The sequence below is a fragment of the Bos mutus genome, chromosome 6 (genome assembly GCF_027580195.1).
Source record: "Bos mutus isolate GX-2022 chromosome 6, NWIPB_WYAK_1.1, whole genome shotgun sequence".
Classification (NCBI taxonomy): domain Eukaryota; kingdom Metazoa; phylum Chordata; class Mammalia; order Artiodactyla; family Bovidae; genus Bos; species Bos mutus.
The window spans coordinates 97,772,398-97,794,644 of record NC_091622.1 but is presented as its reverse complement, the minus strand read 5'-3'; the positions used below and the strand labels follow the sequence as shown (position 1 = coordinate 97,794,644).

Sequence of the window (22,247 nt, the reverse complement as noted above, 5' to 3'; positions counted from 1 at the left end):
ATACCTGCCAGAGCTTTCGCATGTTCTTTGGTTATTTCCATGTCATTGTGGTGGTGGTGGTGATTATTTTCCTCCTTTCTTTTTTCCGTGTGTGATAGAAATACCGTACCTTTGTTCAGTTTTGTTTTTAGGACAAGCTTGCAGGTGTTTTAAATCTGGCTTTTGTCAGAGAGCATCAATATTGTTTCTCAAAACAAGAAAAGATTCCATTGCAAAGGAGACAGACAAAAAGGTCCTTGATACAATACTCTGAAACATGTGATTTCGTTTACTTGGCAGAAGTCATAGCACTGGGTTTTAATTTTGTTCAGGAAATGGTCTATGTCTGACCCCTCATGCCCTGTTGTCAGGCTAGACTCAACTGTTCATGCACTTGGACATGCTTGCTGAGTCGCTTCAGTTGTGTCCGACTCATTGCAACCCTATGGGCTGTAGCCCACCAGGCTCCTCAGTCTATGGGATTCCCCAGGCAAGAATACGAACCTTTATTAAGCACCAGCTCTGTGCCAGGTACTTGTCTAGGTTTCATCTGGGTGCTGAGGAGATTCTGATGATCCAGACAGAGTCCCTCCTTTCACAGAGCTTAGCTTGAGATGGGGGTGGGATAGATAGTAAACCAAGGAAATGCAATAGAAAGCTAATTTCAGAGACTGCTGGATGCTCAGAAGAAAACAAAGGCAGGGTAATGTGGTTGAGAGTGACCTGAGGGGGTACAGCCACCACTTCCGGGAGCCAGGCTGTGGTGCTCCGACTTCAGAGGCAGGCGGTACACAGACGCCTGCCTTGAGACCCGACAGCTCCTGCTGGTACTCGTGTTCCCTTCATTTCCCAGAGAGCGCCATTTCAATTGCTCTCCCATCTCAATTGCTTACAGACATCAGCCCCACAAATCTAAAAGAACTTCCTCTGTCACCACACACAACCAAAATGGAAATCAAGGACCAGTATCAGTGCCTGGCCAAAAAGCAGTGGGACGGGGCCAGCCTGAAGTGACTTTGCAGAAGTTCCTTGTATCAGGTTTAGGGCTGCAACTCTACCTGTAGGCTAAGGGTTCACTAATTCACACCAATGGTTCACATTAGTGGAACCACACTAGCCAAAGCACCAAAGATAAGCACCGGAGAACTGATGCTTTTGGTGCTGGAAAAGACTCTTGAGAGTCCCTTGGACAGCAAGGAGATCCAACCAGTCAATCCTAAAGGAAATTAGTCCTGAATATTCATTGGAAGGACTGATGCTGAAGCTGAAGCTCCAAAACTTTGGCTACCTGATGCAAAGAGGTGACTGATTGGAAACGACCCTGATGCTGGGAAAGATTGAAGGCAGGAGGAGAAGGGGACGACAGAGGATGAATGGTTGGATGGAATCACTGACTTCACAGACCTGAGTTAGAACAAACTCCAAGAGATAGTGAAGGACAAAGAAGCCTGGTATGCTGCAATCCATGACGTTGCAGAGTTGGACATGACTGAGTGAACAACCACAAAAGGGTAACCATACTAGTGGTTCACACTAAGCATTCACTGACTTTTAGACTGAGGACTCACCTCCACTTTATGTGTCTTCTGAGCTCCAAACACACATGGCCAGGGGCCTGATGGAAATGGTTATTGGTGCACCACTGGTATCTTGCGACACTGAGCCCCATGCCTGCCTTCATCCCTGTCTCCAGTCTAATGCCTATTTATTTTTCATCTCATCAAATGATATTACCATCTTCCAAGATGCTTCCCAGGAATAATCTTGGATTCTTCTCCAACATTCCATTAAATACTCAAGCTAGTATTTCTGGGTTTCCCAGGTAGCTCAGTGGTAAAGAATCTGCCTGCCAATGCATGAGGTGCAGTTTCAATTCCTGGGTGGGGAAGATCCCCCAGAGGAGGAAATGGCAACCCACTCCAGTATTGTTGCTGGGAAAATTCCATGGACAGAGGAGCTTGGTGGACTATAGTCTGTGGGGTTACAGGGTCAGACATGACTGAGCATGCATGCACACTAGTATTTCTATCTCCACTTGTGTCTTGAATTTATTCACCTCGCTTCATCCCTACTTTTGTTACCTGACCTCAGTCCATCACTTTTTTTCAATATTAACATGACCACAGTCTTGGTCCTTCTATTCAGTGATTTACACTGCAGCCTGGGATTCTTTTCTAAAACAAAAGTCTGGTGCAGTCATTTCGTTGCTTTAAATCCTCCCATGGCCGCCATCTTATAAACCAGAACTCCTTCCAGGACATGGCAGCTCACCAGCCATCCATGATATGGTCCTGCCTGCCTCACCAGTCTATCCTCTCCCACACCTCCCTGCCCCCAGTCTCTAGGCTCAAGCCACACCTTAAGCATCTTAAAAGAACTTGAAGTATTTTTGAGGGTCCCTGAACCTACGGTGGGTCCTGGCACAAGGAGATGAAGCACAGAGTGAAATTTGTTCAGGGATGTTATCAGTGAGGAATTGATTGAAATCCCCAGCAGCACCAGAGAACTCAGGGAATGGTGGCATCTGCCAGGAAATCCTCAGAACCTCTTGAAAACAAATGGGAATGTTAGCTCGGACCAAGTAAGGATTCAGAAGAAAGTCGTTTCCACTTTGCTACGAACCCAAATGAAGCTAAACTGTAGGAAGGGGGAACAGGATGTCAAGAAATATTGGCAATTAGTTCTCTGGCATGATTTTCCAATTTGAAACAAACCCACATATAAACTAATTAACTGGGCCATTTTGTGAACACACAACATCAGGCCCATGTGTTTTAAGAGCTTTCCAGAGAGCATGGTGGCCAGGATCCCATATGTGAGGCTTCAGAAATACATGGAAGCTTGTTCCTGTTACCTGCGTCTTCTGTTTTCTTAGTATTGTTCACTAAGTATTCATGACATCTTCATCTTTCTGAGAGAATGGATTATAAATCATTTGAATTAGGTTCTATAACATTCTGTACTATTCTGAGCACCTAACAGGAGGATTTTTGGCTTGATGACGTATGCCTTTAGAATTGCTTGAATAGGAAGTGTCCTTGGTGGATAGGAATTAGAATCTTACACCATTCTAAGTCATTTGACTTATATTGAAAAGGATAGTTTTCCTTGGGGTGGAGGTGGAGGTTGGTGAGGGAGAGGAAAAGGACTTGTAAGTCATTTATGAACTTCTCTGGGAACAGAAATTTTTGAGGACAATATATTTTTCAAAGAAACACAGAGTCATCTTTCCTGTAGTTTCCACTCTCTTATGTCTTTTCCTCCATCAGTCACAGAAGATTAAGAACTCTCTGAAAGCACTAAACACTATCGTGCTAGTCAGGTTGAAATATAAGCTCTTGGCTGAGTCAGCACTCCCAGTTGCTTTCAGATGCCTAGAAGAGCAGCCTTGCAATTAGGAAGATTCCAGTTGAGACGATGTCCCCGTTAGAGTGATATGACTTCTCTCTCCAGTGCCCTTGCAGCTAGATGTTAGAAAATGGGTCCACCAAGAGAGAAGGGAGTCAATGTGTAGAAGTCATTGTCTTGGGGAAAAAAAATAATTTTAATTTCTTGCTTGTCTTCATAACAGTTCTTCAAAGCTTCGTACCTTGGCCAGAGGTTTGGCTCCTGCATACCTAAGATTTGGTGGCAACAAGGGAGACTTTCTCATTTTTGACCCCAAGAAGGAACCAGCCTTTGAAGAGAGAAGTTACTGGCTATCTCAAAGCAACCAGGGTGAAGTTTTTTAGAGATTACCCATTTATTTGAATTCACTTGAGTCGGTCACGAGCATTCTCAGAGAAGAGCGGTTTGTCACATCAATTGATAAGAGATGAAGGGCTCCCGGTGGAACTGTGGGGATGCCTACACAAAAGGAGGAAGCAGTGGGCAGGTTTCCTCCTCTTGATGTTCTCAGGAATGTGAGACATGGGGGGCACAGGGAAGGTGCTGGACATGGTTTTAAGAGAGTTAGTGTTACTCACTCAGTCTTGTTGGACTCTTTGTGACTCTATTGACTGCAGCCCTCCAGGGGATCAGGGATCAAACCCAGGTCTGCAGCATTGCAGGAGAATTCTTTACCATCTGAGCCACCAGGGAAGCCCTTAGGAGAGTTAATTGTGCTGTAAACAGAACAAAGATTGTAGCTAAAGGGCAGAGCTGCCTAGAGGAACCTGTGGGGAGAAATGCACCAAAACAGAGAATATTCCCTGCTGAAAAGACAGCACTGATCGAAGCTCATTTATTCCAGAAAATGTGGATGAAAGGTGTAATAAGGGGATGTGGAGATGTGCTCTGTGTCTAAGAATGGATTTTAAGGCTTGATTTGTTGGGCAGTGGTTCTCAGACTTTATTGACTATACACAGTCACCCAGGGGGAGTTTGAATATTTGAATTCCTGGGTGCCAACCTTAGATTACAACTTGAGCAAGCTCCTCCTTGTGATTCTAAATATTAGGAGTCTGTGGGCTTCATCTGAGAAATATGCTAAGGCACCACAAGGATTTGCCCTGTGTCTTTCATAAGTGCTATACAGACATCAAATGGAAGTTAAATTAGTATGTTAACAATTATTGAAACTACCATGTACATCTGAATTACAACAATGTACTATGTATATATTAATGAACAATATTTTGCTATTTTATATATTACATTTTTTTGTGGTTAGGAAGTGTTTAGAACTGTTAATCAGTAACTGGGCCAAAGTTGATAGAATAGTAATTAGAAAAAATGAACAAAAGCCAGGAGGGTTTTCCTGGAATAACAGATTGAAGTATGTTTAGACCTGGCCCTTTCTCCCCAGTCAGTCATATGCGTTTTGAAGTTCTCATAAGTTTACATAGGAGACTGTCCTTCGTTTATCAGTTTTCTTCATCCTGGTGGGGAGACAGGATCACTGGGATTATCCCAGTGCTTCTGAAACATCCTTTATGAGGGGCTTCCCTGGTGCCTCAGACTGTAAAGAATCTGCCTGCAGTGCAGGAGATCCAGGTTTGATCCCTGGGTCAAGAAGATCCCCTGGAGAAGGGAATAGCTACCCACTCCAGTAGTTTTCATTCTGTCTGCCCTCTGATGGATGAGGATAAGAGTCTTATGGAAACTTCTTGATGGGAAGGACTGACTGTGGGGAAAACTGGGTCTTGATCTGATGGGCAGGGCCATGCTCAGTAAATCTTGAATCCAATTTTCTGCCAATGGCTGGGGCTGTGTTCCTTCCCTGTAGTTCAGCCTGAGGCCAAACTATGGTAGGGATAAAGATTAAAGGGAGGAGGAGAAGGGGACAACAGAGGGTGAAATGGTTGGATGGAATCACTGACTCAATGGACATGAGTTTGAGCAAGCTCCGGGAGATGGTGAAGGATAGGGAAGCCTGGCATGCTGCAGTCCATGGAGTCTCTAAGAGTTGGACATGACTTAGCGACTAAACAACCCACTCCAGTATTCTTGCCTGGAGAATTCCTTGGACCAAGGAGCCTGGTGGGCTACAGTCCATGGGGTCACAGTGTCAGACCCGACTGAGCGACCAACGCTTTCTGAAACATCCTTTTTATGAACACAGGATGGATGAGGCACCCACTGTCAGGAAGTCAGACTGAAGCTTCTGAGAAAGGAAGTCACGGGGGGCCAGCCAGTCCTGGCAGCCCAAGCCTGGCAGCCCTGCTGCCTCGTGATAAAGAAGTATGACAAGTACTGTCCTGCCAGACAGGATGGGGTGGATTTGTCCAAGTACACACCCTGTGGTCTCGGGAGCTTTGATGATACCAGATATAAAGTAATATAAGTCAGCATTCCCTGTCCTACCATTTTGGCAAGAGGAGATTGCCACAAAGCAGATATAGTCCATGCAAAGCAAATTGCTATGTATTTTGAAGGTGAATTTTAAGAGAACTGAACAATGTTTTGTCTTCCAGGGGGGTTCTCTAGTAATTTCAAGTTTTGGAGAAGCCTCCTGAATTGCTAAATAACTTGAAGTTATGTGCAGTGTATCTGTGTCCAGTATACCTGTGGTGTTTCTTAGGAAACATGCCCTTTGGCTGTTTGGTTTTTTTTTTTGGTGGTGATTGGTCAAGCAGCAAATTTGACATGTATAACAGAATACATCTTTCTCTGATCTTAGACCCCAAAACCAGAAACTCAGCTATCCTGCTTTAGTTCACATATATAGCAAGGTAAATAAGCATATGGGATTTCAACCTTATCATTGTACAAGTAGATTCTCTGAATTATTCATTTCATTTGCAGATATTTGCAAATCCGGATCCATCCCTTCTGATGTGGAGGAGAAGCTGCGGTTGGAATGGCCCTTCCAGGAGCAAGTGCTGCTCAGAGAACAGTATCAGAAAAAGTTCACAAACAGTACCTACTCAAGTAAGAAATGAAAGGCACCCTGCTGGTGTCCCAGCCCCCGAAATGTTTGGATGGCTTGAACTTGGACTAAAATTTAAGAGGCCCTATAGCAGTCATGGAAAGCTGCATAATCCTCAAATGTTAGCAAGAGTTAGTGGACAATCTTGAACCCCAAGTTTCTGTTTTCTTTACCTGACTTTGCCTACTAGCCAGGGAGTCATTCAGTCTATTTTATCCACAGTATCGATAGTGTGTATATATCAATCCCAATCTCTCAGTTCATCCCACCGCACCCCCAGCTTTCCCCTCTTGCTCTCCATACATTTGTTCTCTACATCTGTACCTCAATTTCTGCTTTGCAAATGAGATCATCTGTACCATTTTTCTAGGCTTCCCAGGTGGTGCTAGTGGTAAAAAGAAAAACATGTCTGCCATGCAGGAGACATAAGAGACTCAGGTTCGATCCTTGGGTCTGGAAGATCCCCTGGAGGAGAGCGTGGCAACCCACTCCAGTGCTCTTGCCTGGAGAATCCCATAGACAGAGGATCCTGGTGGGCTGTAGACCATAGGGTCGCAAAGAGTTGGTCACATCTAAAGCAATATACCATGCATGCACATACACATATTGTTTTTTGAAATAGATAACTAATGAGAACCTACTGTATAGCTCAGGGAACTCTACTCAGTGCTCTGTAGTGACCTAAATGGGAAGGAAATTCAAGAAAGAGGGAGTATATGGATACATACAGCTGATTCACTTTGCTGTACATCAGAAATTAACACAACATTGTAAAACAATAACAATTTTTAAAAAGAATCATTCATTCACAAGCTAATAATAACCTTAACTGCTCTGAAGAATTAGGAAGTCAAGGAAGACATGAATACATTTCTTGAGAAAAAGTAAAATACAAAAGTGGGAAGAGTGAAATGTGAAATCATTCACACCTCTTTGTCCATTCTGTTTCCCCTCTCAGAAGCAGCCCCTGTGATGAACTGTGTATCCCTGGCAGGGCAGCTTTCTCATTTTCTTTCCTGCATGGCTTTGAAAACATAAGACTAGCTCAGCTAACCAGGAATTTATTTCCATTCGTGGAAACAGTTTTCCAGTGTTTAAACAGGATGATGTTGTCACATGTGTCTGTGGGTGTGCTCTGTGCTCAGTCACGTCTGACTCTTTGCATCCTCATGGACTGTAGCCTGCCAGGCTCCTCCATCTGTGGAGTTCTCCAGGTAAGCATACTGGGGCAGGTTGTCATTCCTAAACCAGGGCATCTTCCCAAGCCAGGAATCAAACACATGTCTCTGGCATCTCCTATACTGGCAGGCAGATTCTTTACCACTCTGCCACCTGATGTTGTTACGCAGGTCTCTAAAACAAACAAGCAATCCTTATCGAACGTGAAATATACTTTTATCTAAAAGTTGATGCTTTATACCCAGCTAAGGGATGATGTTGCCCGAGATCTCAGTTAAGAAAATGTCCTGTGTAGATACTCTACAACTATCTTCTTTTGACTTCTGAAAAATAAATGATCTTGAGAAGATGCTACACATGGGCATCACCAGATGGTCGACACCGAAATCAGACTGATTATATTCTTTGCACCCAAAGATAGAGAAACTCTATGCAGTCAGCAAAAACAAGACCGGGAGCTGACTGTGGCTCAGATCATGAACACCTTATTGCCAAATTCCAACTTAAATTGAAGAAAGTGGAGAAAACCACTAGACCATTCAGGAATGACCTAAATCAAATCCCTTATGACTATATAGTGGAAGTGAGAAATAGATTTAAGGGACTAGATCTGATATACAGAGAACCTGATGAACTATGGATGAGGTTCATGACATTGTGCAGGAGACAGGAATCAAGACCATCCCCAGAAAAAGAAATGCAAAAAAGTAAAATGGCTGTCTGAGGAGGCCTTACAAATAGCTGGGAAAAGAAGAGAAGTGAAAAGCAAAGGAGAAAAGGAAAGATATAAGCATCTGGATGCAGAATTCCAAAGAATAGCAAGGAGAGATAAGAAAGCCTTCCTCAGTGATCAATGCAAAGAAAGAGAGGAAAACAACAGAATGGGAAAGAGTAGAGATCTCTTCAAGAAAATCAGAGATACCAAGGGAACATTTCATGCAAAGATGGGCTCAATAAAGGACAGAAATGGTAGGGACCTAACAGAAGCAGAAGATATTAGGAAGAGGTGGCAAGAATACACAGAAGAACTGTACAAAAAAGATCTTCACAACCAAGGTAATCACAATGGTGTGATCACTGACCTAGAGCCAGACATCCTGGAATGTGAAGTCAAGTGGGCCTTAGAAAGCATCACTACAGACAAAGCGAGTGGAGGTGATGGAATTCCAGTTGAGCTGTTCCAAATCCTGAAAGATGATGCTGTGAAAGTGCTGCACTCAATATGCCAGCAAATTTGAAAGACTCAGTAGTGGCCACAGGACTGGAAAAGGTCAGTTTTCATTCCAATCCCAAAGAAAGGCAATGCCAAAGAATGCTCAAACGACCACACAGTTGCACTCATCTCACACGCTAGTAAAGTAATGCTCAAAATTCTCCAAGCCAGGCTTCAGCAATACGTGAACGGTGAACTTCCAGATGTTCAAGCCGGTTTTAGAAAAGGCAGAGGAACCAAAGATCAAATTGCCAACATCCACTGGATCATCAAAAAACAAGAGAGTTCCAGAAAAACATCTATTTCTCTTTATTGACTATGCCAAAGCCTTTGACTGTATGGATCACAATAAACTGTGGAAAATTCTGAAAGAGATGGGAATACCACACCACCTGACCTGCCTCTTGAGAAATCTGCATGCAGGTCAGGAAGAAACGGTTAGAACTGGACATGGAACTGGTTCCAAATAGGAAAACTGGTTCCAAATAGGAAGACTGGTTCCAAATAGGAAAAGGAGTACATCAAGACTGTATATTGTCACCCTGCTTATTTAACTTATATGCAGAGTACATCATGAGAAATGCTGGGCTGGAGGAAGCACAAGCTGGAATCAAGATTGCTGGGAGAAATATCAGTAACCTCAGATATGCAGATGACACCACCCTTATGGCAGAAAGTGAAGAAGAACTAATCAGCCTCTGGATGAAAGTGAAAGAGGAGAGTGACAAAGTTGGCTTAAAGCTCAACATTCAGAAAACTAAGATCATGGCATCCGGTCCCATCACTTCATGGCAAATAGATGGGGAAACAGTGGAAACAGTGGCTGACTCTATTTTTCTGGGCTCCAAAATCACTGCAGATGGTGACTGCAGCCATGAAATTAAAAGACGCTTACTCCTTGGAAGGAAAGTTATGACCAACCTAGACAGCATATTCAAAAGCAGAGACATTACTTTGCCAACAAAGGTCCGTCTAGTCAAGGCTATGGTTTCACCAGTGGTCATGTATGGATGTGAAAGTTGGACTGTAAAGAAAGCTGAGCGCCGAAGAATTGATGCTTTTGAACTGTGGTGTTGGAGAAGACTCTTGAGAGTCCCTTGGACTGCAAGGAGATCCAACCAGTCCATTCTAAACGAGATCAGTCCTGGGTGTTCATTGGAAGGACTGATGTTGAAGCTGAAACTCCAATACTTCGGCTACCTGATGCGAAGAGCTGACTCATTGGAAAAGACCCTGATGCTGGGAAAGATTGAGGGCAGGAGGAGAAGGGGATGACAGAGGGTCAGATGGTTGGATGGCGTCACTGACTCAATGGACATGGGTTTAGGTGGACTCCGGAAATTGGTAATGGACAGGGAGGCCTGGCATGCTGCGGTTCATGGGGTCGCAAAGAGTCGGACGCGACTGAGTGACTGAAATGAACTGAACTGAACTGAAGTTAAATTGGGCTAGTCAACATTTCTAAGAGTATATTTTTGACATTAAATTATTTCTTTGTAAGATTTTACTATAAACTATCTGAATTCCAGTGTATCCAATGAATTTTTAAAAATATTTTTAATGTATAAAGTACAGGAGCAAAATAACATGTAAGAAATCAGAAAATAGGTTATATGCTAATAGAAAATGTAGTCCTTTAAATTATTTTTTGCATTTTGAAGCAGAGGACTGTGGGGGAAATACTCTAATCCTTTACCGATATGATCTATGGGACTTCCCTGGCAGTCCAGTAGTTAAGATTCTGTACTTCCAACGGAGGGAGTATTGGTTTGATCCCTGGTTGGGAAAGCAAGATCCCATCTGCCACATGGTGTGGCCAAACATTAAAATATATTTTAAAAAATTTAAAAAATAATATGATCCATGGTTGAACAAAATTTAGCATAACAGGGCCTTCTCAGATTCCATTAAAAGAATGACAGAAATCCAAGAGGCCCACGGCATTAAGGTCTCATTTGTAATAAATCATGTGATATAGGCCTGCTAGGAGAAGAGGCTGTGGTATTAGGCATGTAGAGTCACACATTTTTTCTTCATCATCTTAAACATATTCCAATTTACTCTAAATTTTTCCTTAAAAATATTTGCTGCCTCACATGATCTTTTTAGAACCAAGATGGTAGGCTTTCAACATCTTTTCCCTGCCTCTGGAACTCGGACCTTCCTAGTTTCTACACCAGGGGAAAGCCCTTCTTTCACTAACTGTTGCTGGCTCAGTATAAGCCCAGCCACCCTGTTGGCAATGCTACAGTGTATGACAAATACTACAGACAGTTAATTGTGTTTGGAAATGTTTTGACTTCTGAGTTGAAAATTTCTGTTTTATTCTGCATGTCTTAGAAACATAGAGATAGAAAATTTGCTGCATTTGGTCTGGGCACCAACTCATTGCAGGAATAAGTATCTAAGAAGCTCATAGATGTTGCCACACCTGGTTCTGCATCCATGGCCAAGGCTGGTAATTTCTGAGTAACTGAGAGTGGTATCATATGATGGAAGAGGTAGCAAAAGTCTGTTTTGTTCTTTGCTTAGTTAATGGCCTGTCCCTTTGAAACAGGTGTCCTAGAAGCTCTAAGTAAGTTTTCTAATTACAGGACACATTGGATGCTGTGTTTCACTTAAGTAGAAGATGACAACAACATTTGTCATGAGAATATAAATTCACATTGTAAATCTGTCTGGGCAGGAAAAGGAAGCAGTGTTACAGGTGTGATTTTGGGTGTGACTGCAGAAAGGAGGATTCCTTTATTAAAATAATCATATTTAATGAGCTATTTTTTTTCTCTCTTTCTTCTCCACCTTCTTTCCTCATTGTTCCACTCCCAGACTGGATGCTGGACACACCTACATAAATGGAAATGGTACAATAGTCAGTGCCTATGTTTAATGGTTCATTTAGATTATCTTGGTCCTGGGGAGTTTTCCACCCTCTCAGACAGTGAGAGATAAGAGACTGGATAACGACTGGAAATTGGATAATTAACTATGAGTTTTCTTATTCTTATTTTGAGGAAGGAATAGGTTGGGTGAGTTTTATTTTATGTTTTAAATTAATTTTTATTTAAGTGTAGTTGCTTTGCAATGTGTTAGTTTCTGCTGTACAGCAAAGTGACTCAGCTATGCGTATACATATATCCCTTCTTTTTTGGATTTCCTTACCATCTAAGTCACCATAGAGCACTTAGAAGTTCCCTGAGCTATACAATATTTTCTCATTAGTTATCTATGTTATACAAAGTATCAATAGTGTCTATATATCAATTTCAATCTCTTAATTCACCCCATCCCCACAACCCTCCCACCCCCACCCCCACCCTGCCACTTAGTGGGTTTTTTTATTTAATTTTTTTTGGCTACACTGTGTCTTTGTCACTCTACTGGGGCTTTCTCTAGTTGCAGTGCGAGGGCCTCTCATTGCAGAGGCTTCTCTTGTTGGGGAGCACAGTCTCTAGGTACGAGGGCTACAGCTCTTGTGACATAGGGGCTCGGTAGTCTAGGCTCACAGGCTCTAGAGTACAGACTCAATAGTGTACTCGAAAGTGTACTTAAAAGTGTGGGATCTTGCCTGACCAGGGATTGAACCTGTGTCTCCTGCATTGGCAGGCAGATTCTTAACCGATGGACCAGCAGAGAAGTCATGCAGTTTTATTGGTCAAGAGTGGATTTGAACTCTGTAAGACACAGCCTTTATCCTAGGAGATGTTACTGCTATACAATTTGAAGCTACTTAAAGTGTATTTGGAAAAATGAGGAGATAGAGGAAGAGTAAGGTATGAACTGAATAAATCCTTGAAAATGTAAACATTCTAGGTTTCTTGAAAATGCTATAAGCTTTGTTGTGCTTCTAGGCAATAACAGTGCTTTACATCTATAAGAGTTTTCTGTGGTTTACAAAGGGTTTTCCCATGTGCTATTTCAGCTTGGTTCCGTGAGGCAGATGGATGATGGTACTAGTTCCAGGTCTGTAGATCAGTACCTGAGGCTCATGCAGGATGAAGGGTCATCACTGATGATTCAGTCTGTAAGTGGGAGGTAAGGCCCAAGCTCAGATATCTGATTCTTGGTTGAGGACACGTTCTCAACTTGATTTGCTATAGATGTGTAGAATACAGCTGTGACCATGCCAGTCAGAGGGCCTTTATAACAGGCTCTAGTAATATGGCACTGTCACCAAATAGCTCTGTGATATTGGGCAAAGCTCTTTATTTCTTTGGGTGTCAGTTTCCTCATAGAAAAATGAGGATGGGCACCAACTCATTGTAGGAATAAGTATCTAAGAAACTCATTGATGTTGCCACACTTGGGGAGGACTCCATAAAGGCCATAAAGGCCCACGCTGTCCTCCACTGCAGCCCTAAGAGCCCAGGAAGAAGCTGCAAGACTCAGAGAGCTTTTCAGCCCCCGATGTCTGTAAGTCCTTGATGATAGGCAGTAGTTTTGTGGAAGTGGGTGACAGAGCAAATATCAAAAACACCAAAAATAGCTTGCTAGTGTCATTACCGCTCCTCAGCTATTATGGGCAGTATTAAATCTATGGTTTCACTGCTATGGAAACCCAAGTAGTTCAGGCTGAAGACTCAGAAACAAAACCAAGACAAAACCTCTTTTAAGGAGAAAGAGGGTAAATTTGCCAGATACAGATTTTTTTAAAACTAGGGGAGGGACTTCCCTGGTAGTCCAGTGGTTAAGAGTCCAAGCTCCCAATATAGGGGTATAGGTTCAATCCCTAGTCAGGGAACCCACAGGACATGGCCAGAAAAGATAGAAATTTAAAAAAAGGAAAATGAACTAAAGGAGTGAATTTCTGTTTAATAGATAACTCTAAATATACATTAAGATCACCAGATTTTTGCAGATACTAATTGATGTAAAGATGACACTCAAAAATTGTTGCCAGGCTTCCCTGGTGGATTAATGATAAAGAATCTGCCTGCCAAGGTGAGAGACGTGGAATTCAATCCCTGGTCTGGGAAGATTCCACATGCCACAGGGCAACTAAATCCATGTACACCAGCTACTGAGTCAGTTCTCTACAGCCCGAGCTCCACAACAAGAGAAGGTACCGCAGCGAGAAGCCAGTTCACCACAGCTAGAGAGTAGCCACCACTGTCCCCAGCTAGAGAACAGCCCACGCAGCAACAAAGACCCAGCACAGCCAAAAATAAAAACAAATAAGTAAATAAAATAAATACACGGTTGCCACTCTCAGAGGTTAGAGGCTAGCTAATGGTTAAAAAACAGAGTTGAAAAGTTCCAAAGCTTTAAAAATCCCTTAGTGACTCCGTAATTTTTTTTTCCCATCACATCTAGCCCAAAAGAAATGCCTAAGAGTTTTCAATTAAACTGTTAGGTCCGAACAACCTAATAGTAATAGTTTTCATCATGTCCAACAGATGTTGATGTGTTCCCTTGCAAATTTAAAAGATCCTGCAGTACCCTTGTAAGTCGAGTTGCCTGGTTAAATTTTAATTTCAAATAAACAATCATTTCTTTACTGCAGGTTTTTCTCAAATATTGTATTTCAGTTAGTTCAGTTCAGTTCAGTTGCTCAGTCATGTCCGACTCTTTGCGACCCCATGAATCGCAGCACGCCAGGCCTCCCTGTCCATCACCAACTCCCGGAGTTCACTCAGACTCACATCCATCGAGTCAGTGATGCCATCCAGCCATCTCATCCTCTGTCGTCCCCTTCTCCTCCTGCCCCCAATCCCTCCCAGCATCAGACTCTTTTCCAATGAGTCAACTCTTCGCATGAGGTGGCCAAAGTACTGGAGTTTCAGCTTCAGCATCATTCCCTCCAAAGAAATCCCAGAGCTGATCTCCTTCAGAATGGACTGGTTGGATCTCCTTGCAGTCCAAGGGACTCTCAAGAGTCTTCTCCAACACCATAGTTCAAAAGCATCAATTCTTTGGCACTCAGCTTTCTGACATACACTAAAAACTATTCATTATTTATCTGAAGTTCAAATTTAACTGATGTCAGATGTCCTGTATATTTATCTTCTAAACTGTCCCAGTAAATTCACTCCTCAGGGTGCCTTAAGGCCAAAGGAAAAGTGGACAACAGAGGCTGAGGTGGTTAGAGAGTATCACTGACTCAATGGACATGAATCTGTGCAAACTCCAGGAGACAGTGGAGGACAGATGAGCCTGGCACGCTGCACTTCATGGGGTCACAAAGAGTCAGACACAACTTAGCGACTGAACAACGATGAAAGGCTACCTTGGCGCTGAGTTTGGAAACCACGTCCCTAGAGCCCTAAACCAGTTTTTTAAATGTAAAATTCTATTTGTTAATCTTTTGGATTAATACATTATATACATGATTTTTTCAAATAATGTTTTAAAAAGCTAATCAAAATTACCAAGTTATTTTGTGCCTGAGTTTGTGAGTGGAGATTTTTAGGTTATGAGGACTGGGACTTGTGCTGACTAATGAAAAGTCTGGCCTGTGCGTGCTGAGCACTGAGTTTTCCCAGTTCACCTGAGGTCACTTGAGCGAAACCCAAGTGTCAGACCAAAGCCTCTGGTACCTTCCATAGACTTGATTCAGCAGCTAAAACAAACAAAGTCACATTGGCTTTTTTTTTTAGTCCAATTTTTTTGGACTCTTATTCATAATTATAAGCACTCATTAGGACTAGAATTCCTTCCATTTAATACAGAAATAGTAATTCATTACGAGGAGCAAATCTGGAAGCCTTCATCACTTTGACATTTCAGCTGCCGACCTAACCATGAAATGGCAACATTTTTCTTTTAGAACACTCAGTGGATATGCTGTACACTTTTGCCAGTTGCTCAGGACTGAACTTGATCTTTGGTCTAAATGCATTACTACGAACCACAGATATGCACTGGGACAGCTCCAATGCTCAGTTACTCCTGGACTACTGCTCTTCCAAGAATTATAACATTTCTTGGGAACTAGGCAACGGTAAGTGCCTCCCACCTCCAGAAACATTTCAATAATAAGGAAATACCCCTTTGGCATTATTTGTTCCTATTTATGACCTTTTAAATAATAGTAAATATGACTTTTGTCTTGGAGTATTTGTATAAACGCTCAATGGTGTAAGTTTGGAATTGTGGCAGAAAACTCCTTACATAGCCCAGATGTTATTGCTCATCCCAGTTTACATTTGAGCACTTCCACAGATCCCTTGCCTGAGGGAGCAAGAGATTGTAAGAGATGAGGGTTCAATCCCTGGGTTGGGAATATCCCCTGGAGAAGGAAATGACAACCCACTCCAGTATTCTTGCCTGGAGAATCCCATGCACAGAGCAGCCTGGCAGGCTACAGTCCATGGAGTCACAAAGAGTTGGACACGATTGAAGAAACTTAGCACGCACACACAGCTCCCTGATTCCTTTGACATCTTTAGGGTCACTTGGCAGGTCGCTTGGCAGGTTGGACTCAAGCAGTTTGCTTCTACCTTTCCATCCCTTCCTCTGTTCTCCTCTTGTTATTTAATCTCGGCAACCCCATCCTGATATTCATCTTAGGTTCAAGCTAGAAGTTCCAGGACAGGGTTCCCTCTGGGTCAAGCTCTTGAGTGTCTCCTTCTTCATTCTTTTTTTACAAAGAACTTATAAATTCTAATTAAAGTGGGTCTTCTCTGGTGGCTAAGATGGTAAAGAATTCTGCCTGCAATGCAAGAGGCCCGGATTCAATATCTGGGTGGGGAAGATCCTCTGGAGAAGGAAATAGCAACTCACTCTAATATACTTGCCTGGAGAATTCCATGGACAGAGGAGCTTGGTGGGTACAATCCATTGGGTTGCAAAGAGTCAGACACAACTGAGTGACTGACGCTTTCACTTTCAAAGTGCTAATTAGCCACATTCATTGAAGCATTTGCAGTGCTTTGTCTATACATCAGCTAATGGAACTGAACAGAAAATGGAAAGTGAGATGGTGAATACAGTTTTGACCTTCATTTCATAGATGACCAAAGAGGCACAAAAAACATTAACTAAATATATAGCTGTGTGCGTACATCTGTGCTTAGTTGCTCAATCATATCCAATTCTTTGTGACCCCATGGACTGTAGCCCACCAGGCTCCTCTGTCCATGGGATTCTTCAGGCAAGAATACTGGAGTGGGTTGCCATTTCCACCTCAAGGGGATCTTCTCAACCTGGGGATTGAACCCATGTCTCCTGTCTCCTACATTGTAGGCAGATTCTTTACTTATAATGCTAGGCAATTATGAATTAGAGAAATCTTAGAGGAGTTAGGATTTGAACCCAGGCCATCTGGCTCTAGAATGAGGTCATTGCTCTCTTGAGACTTCTGTTCTGGAGGTAAGGAGCCAGACCTACCAGAAAGCAAGCAAAGAAGTGATACATATCTATAGTGGCATGTGTTATGATAAAGTCTAGCCACAGATTTTAGGGCTCGGTGGCTAAGGATAACTAATAAAGTGAAGCACTGAAGCAGAATGGAAGGATAGAGGCAACCACATCCAGGCTTCCTGCAGCAACTACGTGAACCATCCTTACCTGTCTCTGTACATCCCTGCCTCCCAACTTTTCTACCCTACCCATCCCCAAGTCCTTCTGCTCTTCAGGGCAAGATAAAACAGTTATGTCATCACGTGTCCCTCTTCCTTGGGCTCCATTTTGCAAAGAGAAGGTCTGGTTTTCAGGGTAAAGGAGAAGAGTAAAGTAATTTGGGAAGTAGATTAGACATTTCCCGTGCCTTCCTCCCATCTCTTCAGTTTTGTTACTTCCAGATTCACTTCATATATAATTTTCCCTTATAATTCTCAATAAGACTTTTTTAAAGAATTTATCTTAATTTTTATCTGCTATTAAGATAACTTTTGACATTATGGAGGCAATATGGAGCTTCAAAAAATTCTAATTAGTGAAGATGACACATGCGTTTGGCATTTCACAGATAAACAATATAAGCTCAATAAGACTTTTAATTACCTTGTAGAAATGGGTTTTTAAATGCCTTCTCCTAGCACAATCTTTTTAAAAGTAAATCAGGCTATTAAATACTGGATACAGACTATTTCCTGAATATCCATTGGCTTAATATACCCATCATTAATTTCCAACTGTTTTATTATCCCCTCATACTTCAGTTATATAACTTAAATTTCTGTTTTCTTGTAATATCTTCTTTATAACTAGGTATTTTACCTTTCTTGACTTTGGATTCTAAGTTTTTGTAATGTGAAAAATACTCTGTTGTTTTTACGTTGGCTTCTAAATAGAAAAAAATTCTAGGTGAGCATTTATTTTGAGAATTGCTCTTTCAGAACCTAACAGTTTCCAGAGGAAGGCTGGTATTTTCATCAATGGACGGCAGTTAGGAGAAGATTTTATTGAGTTTCGTAAACTTCTAGGAAAATCTGCTTTCAAAAATGCAAAACTCTATGGTCCTGATATTGGCCAGCCTAGAAGAAACACTGTTAAGATGCTGAAGAGGTAAGAGCTAGAGGAAGCAGAACCATTTTTTTAAAAATTTACATTTTGTATTAGTTTTGTGATATCAAAATGAATCATTTTTCTTAAAAATATTTTTCTTTGGTGAAGGATCCTCAATAAACCACCTGTTATTAAATAATCTTTGGACTTCCTTGGTGGTCCAGTGGTTAAGATTCTGTGCTTCCATTTCAGGGGGGCCCGGGTTAGGTCCCTGGCCAGGGAAGTTCTACATGCCACATGGTACAGCCAATAAATAAGTTAAGCCAATTTGTTGCCTGACTAGATGGTTTACCAAAAGAGCAAACACTGACTGGCTCAAAATATCAAAGATTTGGGGGCAAATGGCACCTGTGATTAAAAATTTGTATTAGAATTAGGAAGTTCGTGTTGCTTTATCCTAAAGTAGTAACCAGCCCATTTCTAGGGAAAATAACTTGTGTGCATATATTGTGTGCATATATTATCCATATAAGGATTAAGTGATAATACAATAGATTTTTTTTTCTAGTTTCCTAAAGGCTGGGGGAGAAGTGATTGATTCAGTTACATGGCATCAGTAAGTATGTCTCCTACTGTTAATACTAAGAAAGTACAGCTAGCTTTACTTATGACCTAGTTTTCAGACGAGATCGGGCGCGTTCAGAGTGGTATGGCCGTAGACTACTTATGACCTAGTTTTCAAAACAATGTTTTCATTAAGTGCTAATTGACTTTATAGTGTCTAAAGCAGCATTGTACTAGGATTTTAATATTAATAAAGCAAAGATTTTAACTAATTTTAAGTAACATGCTGGTTTCTACAAGATCAAAGCACACTTTCATTTAAGTCATGGAACAGATAAGTGGCTAAAATGAATATACTTGCCAATGAATGGATAACCCACAATACCTACACTTGTGACTATGTTTTCTCAAGACAGAGTAACTGGTCTCCTCCCATCTTATTCTCTCCTTAGTAGAACCTCTGCCTTTTTTTTTTTTTTTTTTAATAGCACAAGGGTGGGAAGAAGTAGAAAGGAGGACAAAGGTTGCTAGTTAACTTAAAAGCAGAAAGTAAAGTTTGGTGTTTCTTCCTGAATATTTTCTGAATAATTCAGCTACTATGTGAATGGGCGAATTGCTACCAAAGAAGATTTCCTAAACCCTGATATACTGGACACTTTTATTTCATCTGTGCAAAAAACTCTCCGGGTAATAGTCTTTTTTTTTCTCCTCTCTTTTTAATGTAAAACCAAAGTACTTTGTAGTCTAGCTAGTCCTAAATTCTGTGGGTGTATAAGTTTACATGTTTTTCCAGTTTTAGAGAACAGGCACTAGGTCTTACTTACCTTCAGTTCCTTCCTCTTGGGTCTTACCCATGTATATTGATTCAAAATTAAAAATACTTCCCACAGCCGTTCGGTAGAATAAACTCTCGTAGTCTGTAAGAATGGGGTTATTTGCATTCCTTCCACACCTAGTATTCCAATAAATGTTAATTGCCCCAAACCTAAATGACTGTGAACATATTTTGTAACTGTATTGGATGATGGGTCTCGGGAATGCAAGGTTTTGAATGTGGAGTAATCTTTAGCATCGTATTTGGTCCTCTTGCTTGCAATTACAAAGGAGACTTTTCTGTTCCATAGATTGTTGAGAAGATCAGACCCCTCAAGAAGGTTTGGTTAGGAGAGACCAGCTCTGCGTTTGGGGGTGGAGCGCCCTTCCTGTCCAACACCTTTGCTGCTGGCTTTATGTGAGTGAGCCTGCACTTGTCTCAGGGACCACATAGTACTCTTCTGTTCTATTCAGCTGAAATAACTCATCGGCCAAAAATCAAGGACCGTTTCTATGGCTGAACTCCAAAATTCATGCCAGATTTTGCAATAAAATGATTTACTAAATTAGTTGGACATCTTTAATGCATGGCCCAGATTAATCATTGTATGAATGAACTGCTTTAGAAGTTTTGTTCCTTAATTATGGCCCATAACTATGTGAAGCATTCCTTTCTCTAAAGAAGTACATGGTAAAAGAGTGTATCAAGAGCCTTGACCCTGAGAAGGATACTGAGTACCTATAGCTCTATTCATAGATTCTCAAGACTGTTTAGAGCCTGGAAGTAGGAGGTCACACCCGAGGGGCTGCCAATGAATTTAAAGATTTACTAAATCACTGCCTTCTCCAACCTCCACAAACTTGATTGCTTGAAAACCAACTTGTTTACTTACATTCTATTACTCGGTTAACACTCTTAACCTAACGTTCTGTATCCTCACTGAGCTTTATTCTCTTTCCTCTTCTACCCTCATTCTTAGAAGCCCTGAATAAAGCACACATCTTTATCCATATTTATCCTTATGTAGGGGCATGAGGAATAGAGAAAAGAGTGGAGGTGTTTGTTTTGCCACTAAATAAAGATGAAGGGAAGTTCCCTGGTGCTCCTGTGGTTAGGACTTTGCCTTCCAATGCAGGGGGTGTGGGTTCGATCAACTGGTTAGGGACCACATGTCTCTAGATCAAAAACCAATCGCCAGTCCAGGTTCGATGCATGAGACAGGGTGCTCAGGGCTGGTGCACTGGGATGACCCAGAAGGATGGGATGGGGAGGGAGGTGGGAGGGGGGTTCAGGATGGGGAACACATGTACACCCATGGCTGATTCATGTCAATGTATGGCAAAAACCACTACAATATTGTAAAGTAATTAGCCTCCAATTAAAATAAATTTAAATTAAATTAAATTAAAAAAAGAAAAACCAAAATGTAAAACAGAAGCAATACTGTAACAAATTCAATAATGACTTTAAAAATGGTCCACATTAAAAAAAAAAAAAAGATGGAGGAAAGAGGTGTCCATAGAAGCTTATTATTTTGCATTTCACTGACCACCAGCAACCTTTACTTCATCCTCAACATGGGGATGGAGGTGGAGAGGTGGTGGGTGGGAGGATGAGCATGGATCCAACAGGATGGAGAACAATTGTCCATGTTGTCTAATTGTCTATAGTTGTGGGCATCTATGGCTTTGTAAGATGTTTTCCTACCCTGATAGGGGCTCCTATGGTATATTAATAGTCTTCAAGAATTTGTTATCATGCAGAAGTGTGAGAGCACATGAAGAAAAGGATAGTCTCTACTTCATCGGAATGTCTTATTCATGACTAATACCACTTTTCTGGTTTTCTGTCAACTCTTCCCACACAGAGGAATAAATCAGAATAGTGTAGAGGTAAAATTGAGTTATTTTGTTTTCCAAATCTGAAGAAAGCTTGGCCTCACTCTGTTCCAGGTGGCTAGATAAATTGGGCCTGTCGGCCAGGATGGGCATAGAAGTGGTGATGAGGCAAGTGTTGTTTGGAGCCGGGAACTACCACCTAGTGGATGGAAATTTTGAACCTTTGCCTGTAAGTGACCATTATTTTCCTATTATTGTGAGTCATTTAAAGTCTACTGAGGTCCCTCATTTTAAGCTTTTATGAGGAATCAATTCTTTCACTAAATTCAGTGCTCTTAGTAAGTAGCCAAACCATGGAAAGGTGGACTGGAAGAAATCTTAGAAGAAATCCATTGTAACATTTTTGTGTCTCAAGAAATTGAAACCCAGAAATAATGATTTCAACGTGAATCACTGGGGCCATGGCATGAGATTTTTTTTAAAGAGAGGGGTAATTTGAAATTTTATGACTTCAATTTTACATGATAACAAACTTGAATCAACTATTTTTCAAAGTAAACCAACGTTGAAATTGCCATTAGTATCCAAGGTTTCAAAACATTTTTTATGTCATGAAATCATCATTTATTTAACTTTTAGATAAGCTAGTACCATGTATTTGTTCAAAAATATCACCCTAAGATTGGCTATTTTGTTAATAATCTTCAAGATATTTATGAATAAAGTCTCATTTGCACCCTATCTCCAACGACATCTGGTGCTAAATTAGGGACTGTAGCCTTTCAAATAAAAACCACCTTGAAGATACGCATATTAATAGCATAGATATAGCTCTGAGAAGTATGACCTTGATTTTTGTTATCTAAAATAGCATTTGAGAATATCTGTTTTCTAAGAATAATTCCTACGGGAATTATTTGAACACGG

General features: G+C 41.4%; 1 protein-coding gene across 1 annotated transcript in view; it reads left to right on the top strand.

Moving 5' to 3' along the window:
• Positions 1-22,247, top strand: part of HPSE (heparanase) — a 52,087-nt gene that overhangs the window by 17,995 nt on the left and 11,845 nt on the right. Inside the window, exons 2-9 of the mRNA XM_070372625.1 lie at positions 3,551-3,696; positions 6,205-6,330; positions 15,484-15,657; positions 17,996-18,164; positions 18,673-18,720; positions 19,262-19,355; positions 19,793-19,899; positions 21,435-21,549. Of these exons, the coding sequence (XP_070228726.1) occupies positions 3,551-3,696; positions 6,205-6,330; positions 15,484-15,657; positions 17,996-18,164; positions 18,673-18,720; positions 19,262-19,355; positions 19,793-19,899; positions 21,435-21,549 (979 nt within the window). The remainder of the gene's footprint in view (positions 1-3,550; positions 3,697-6,204; positions 6,331-15,483; positions 15,658-17,995; positions 18,165-18,672; positions 18,721-19,261; positions 19,356-19,792; positions 19,900-21,434; positions 21,550-22,247) is intronic.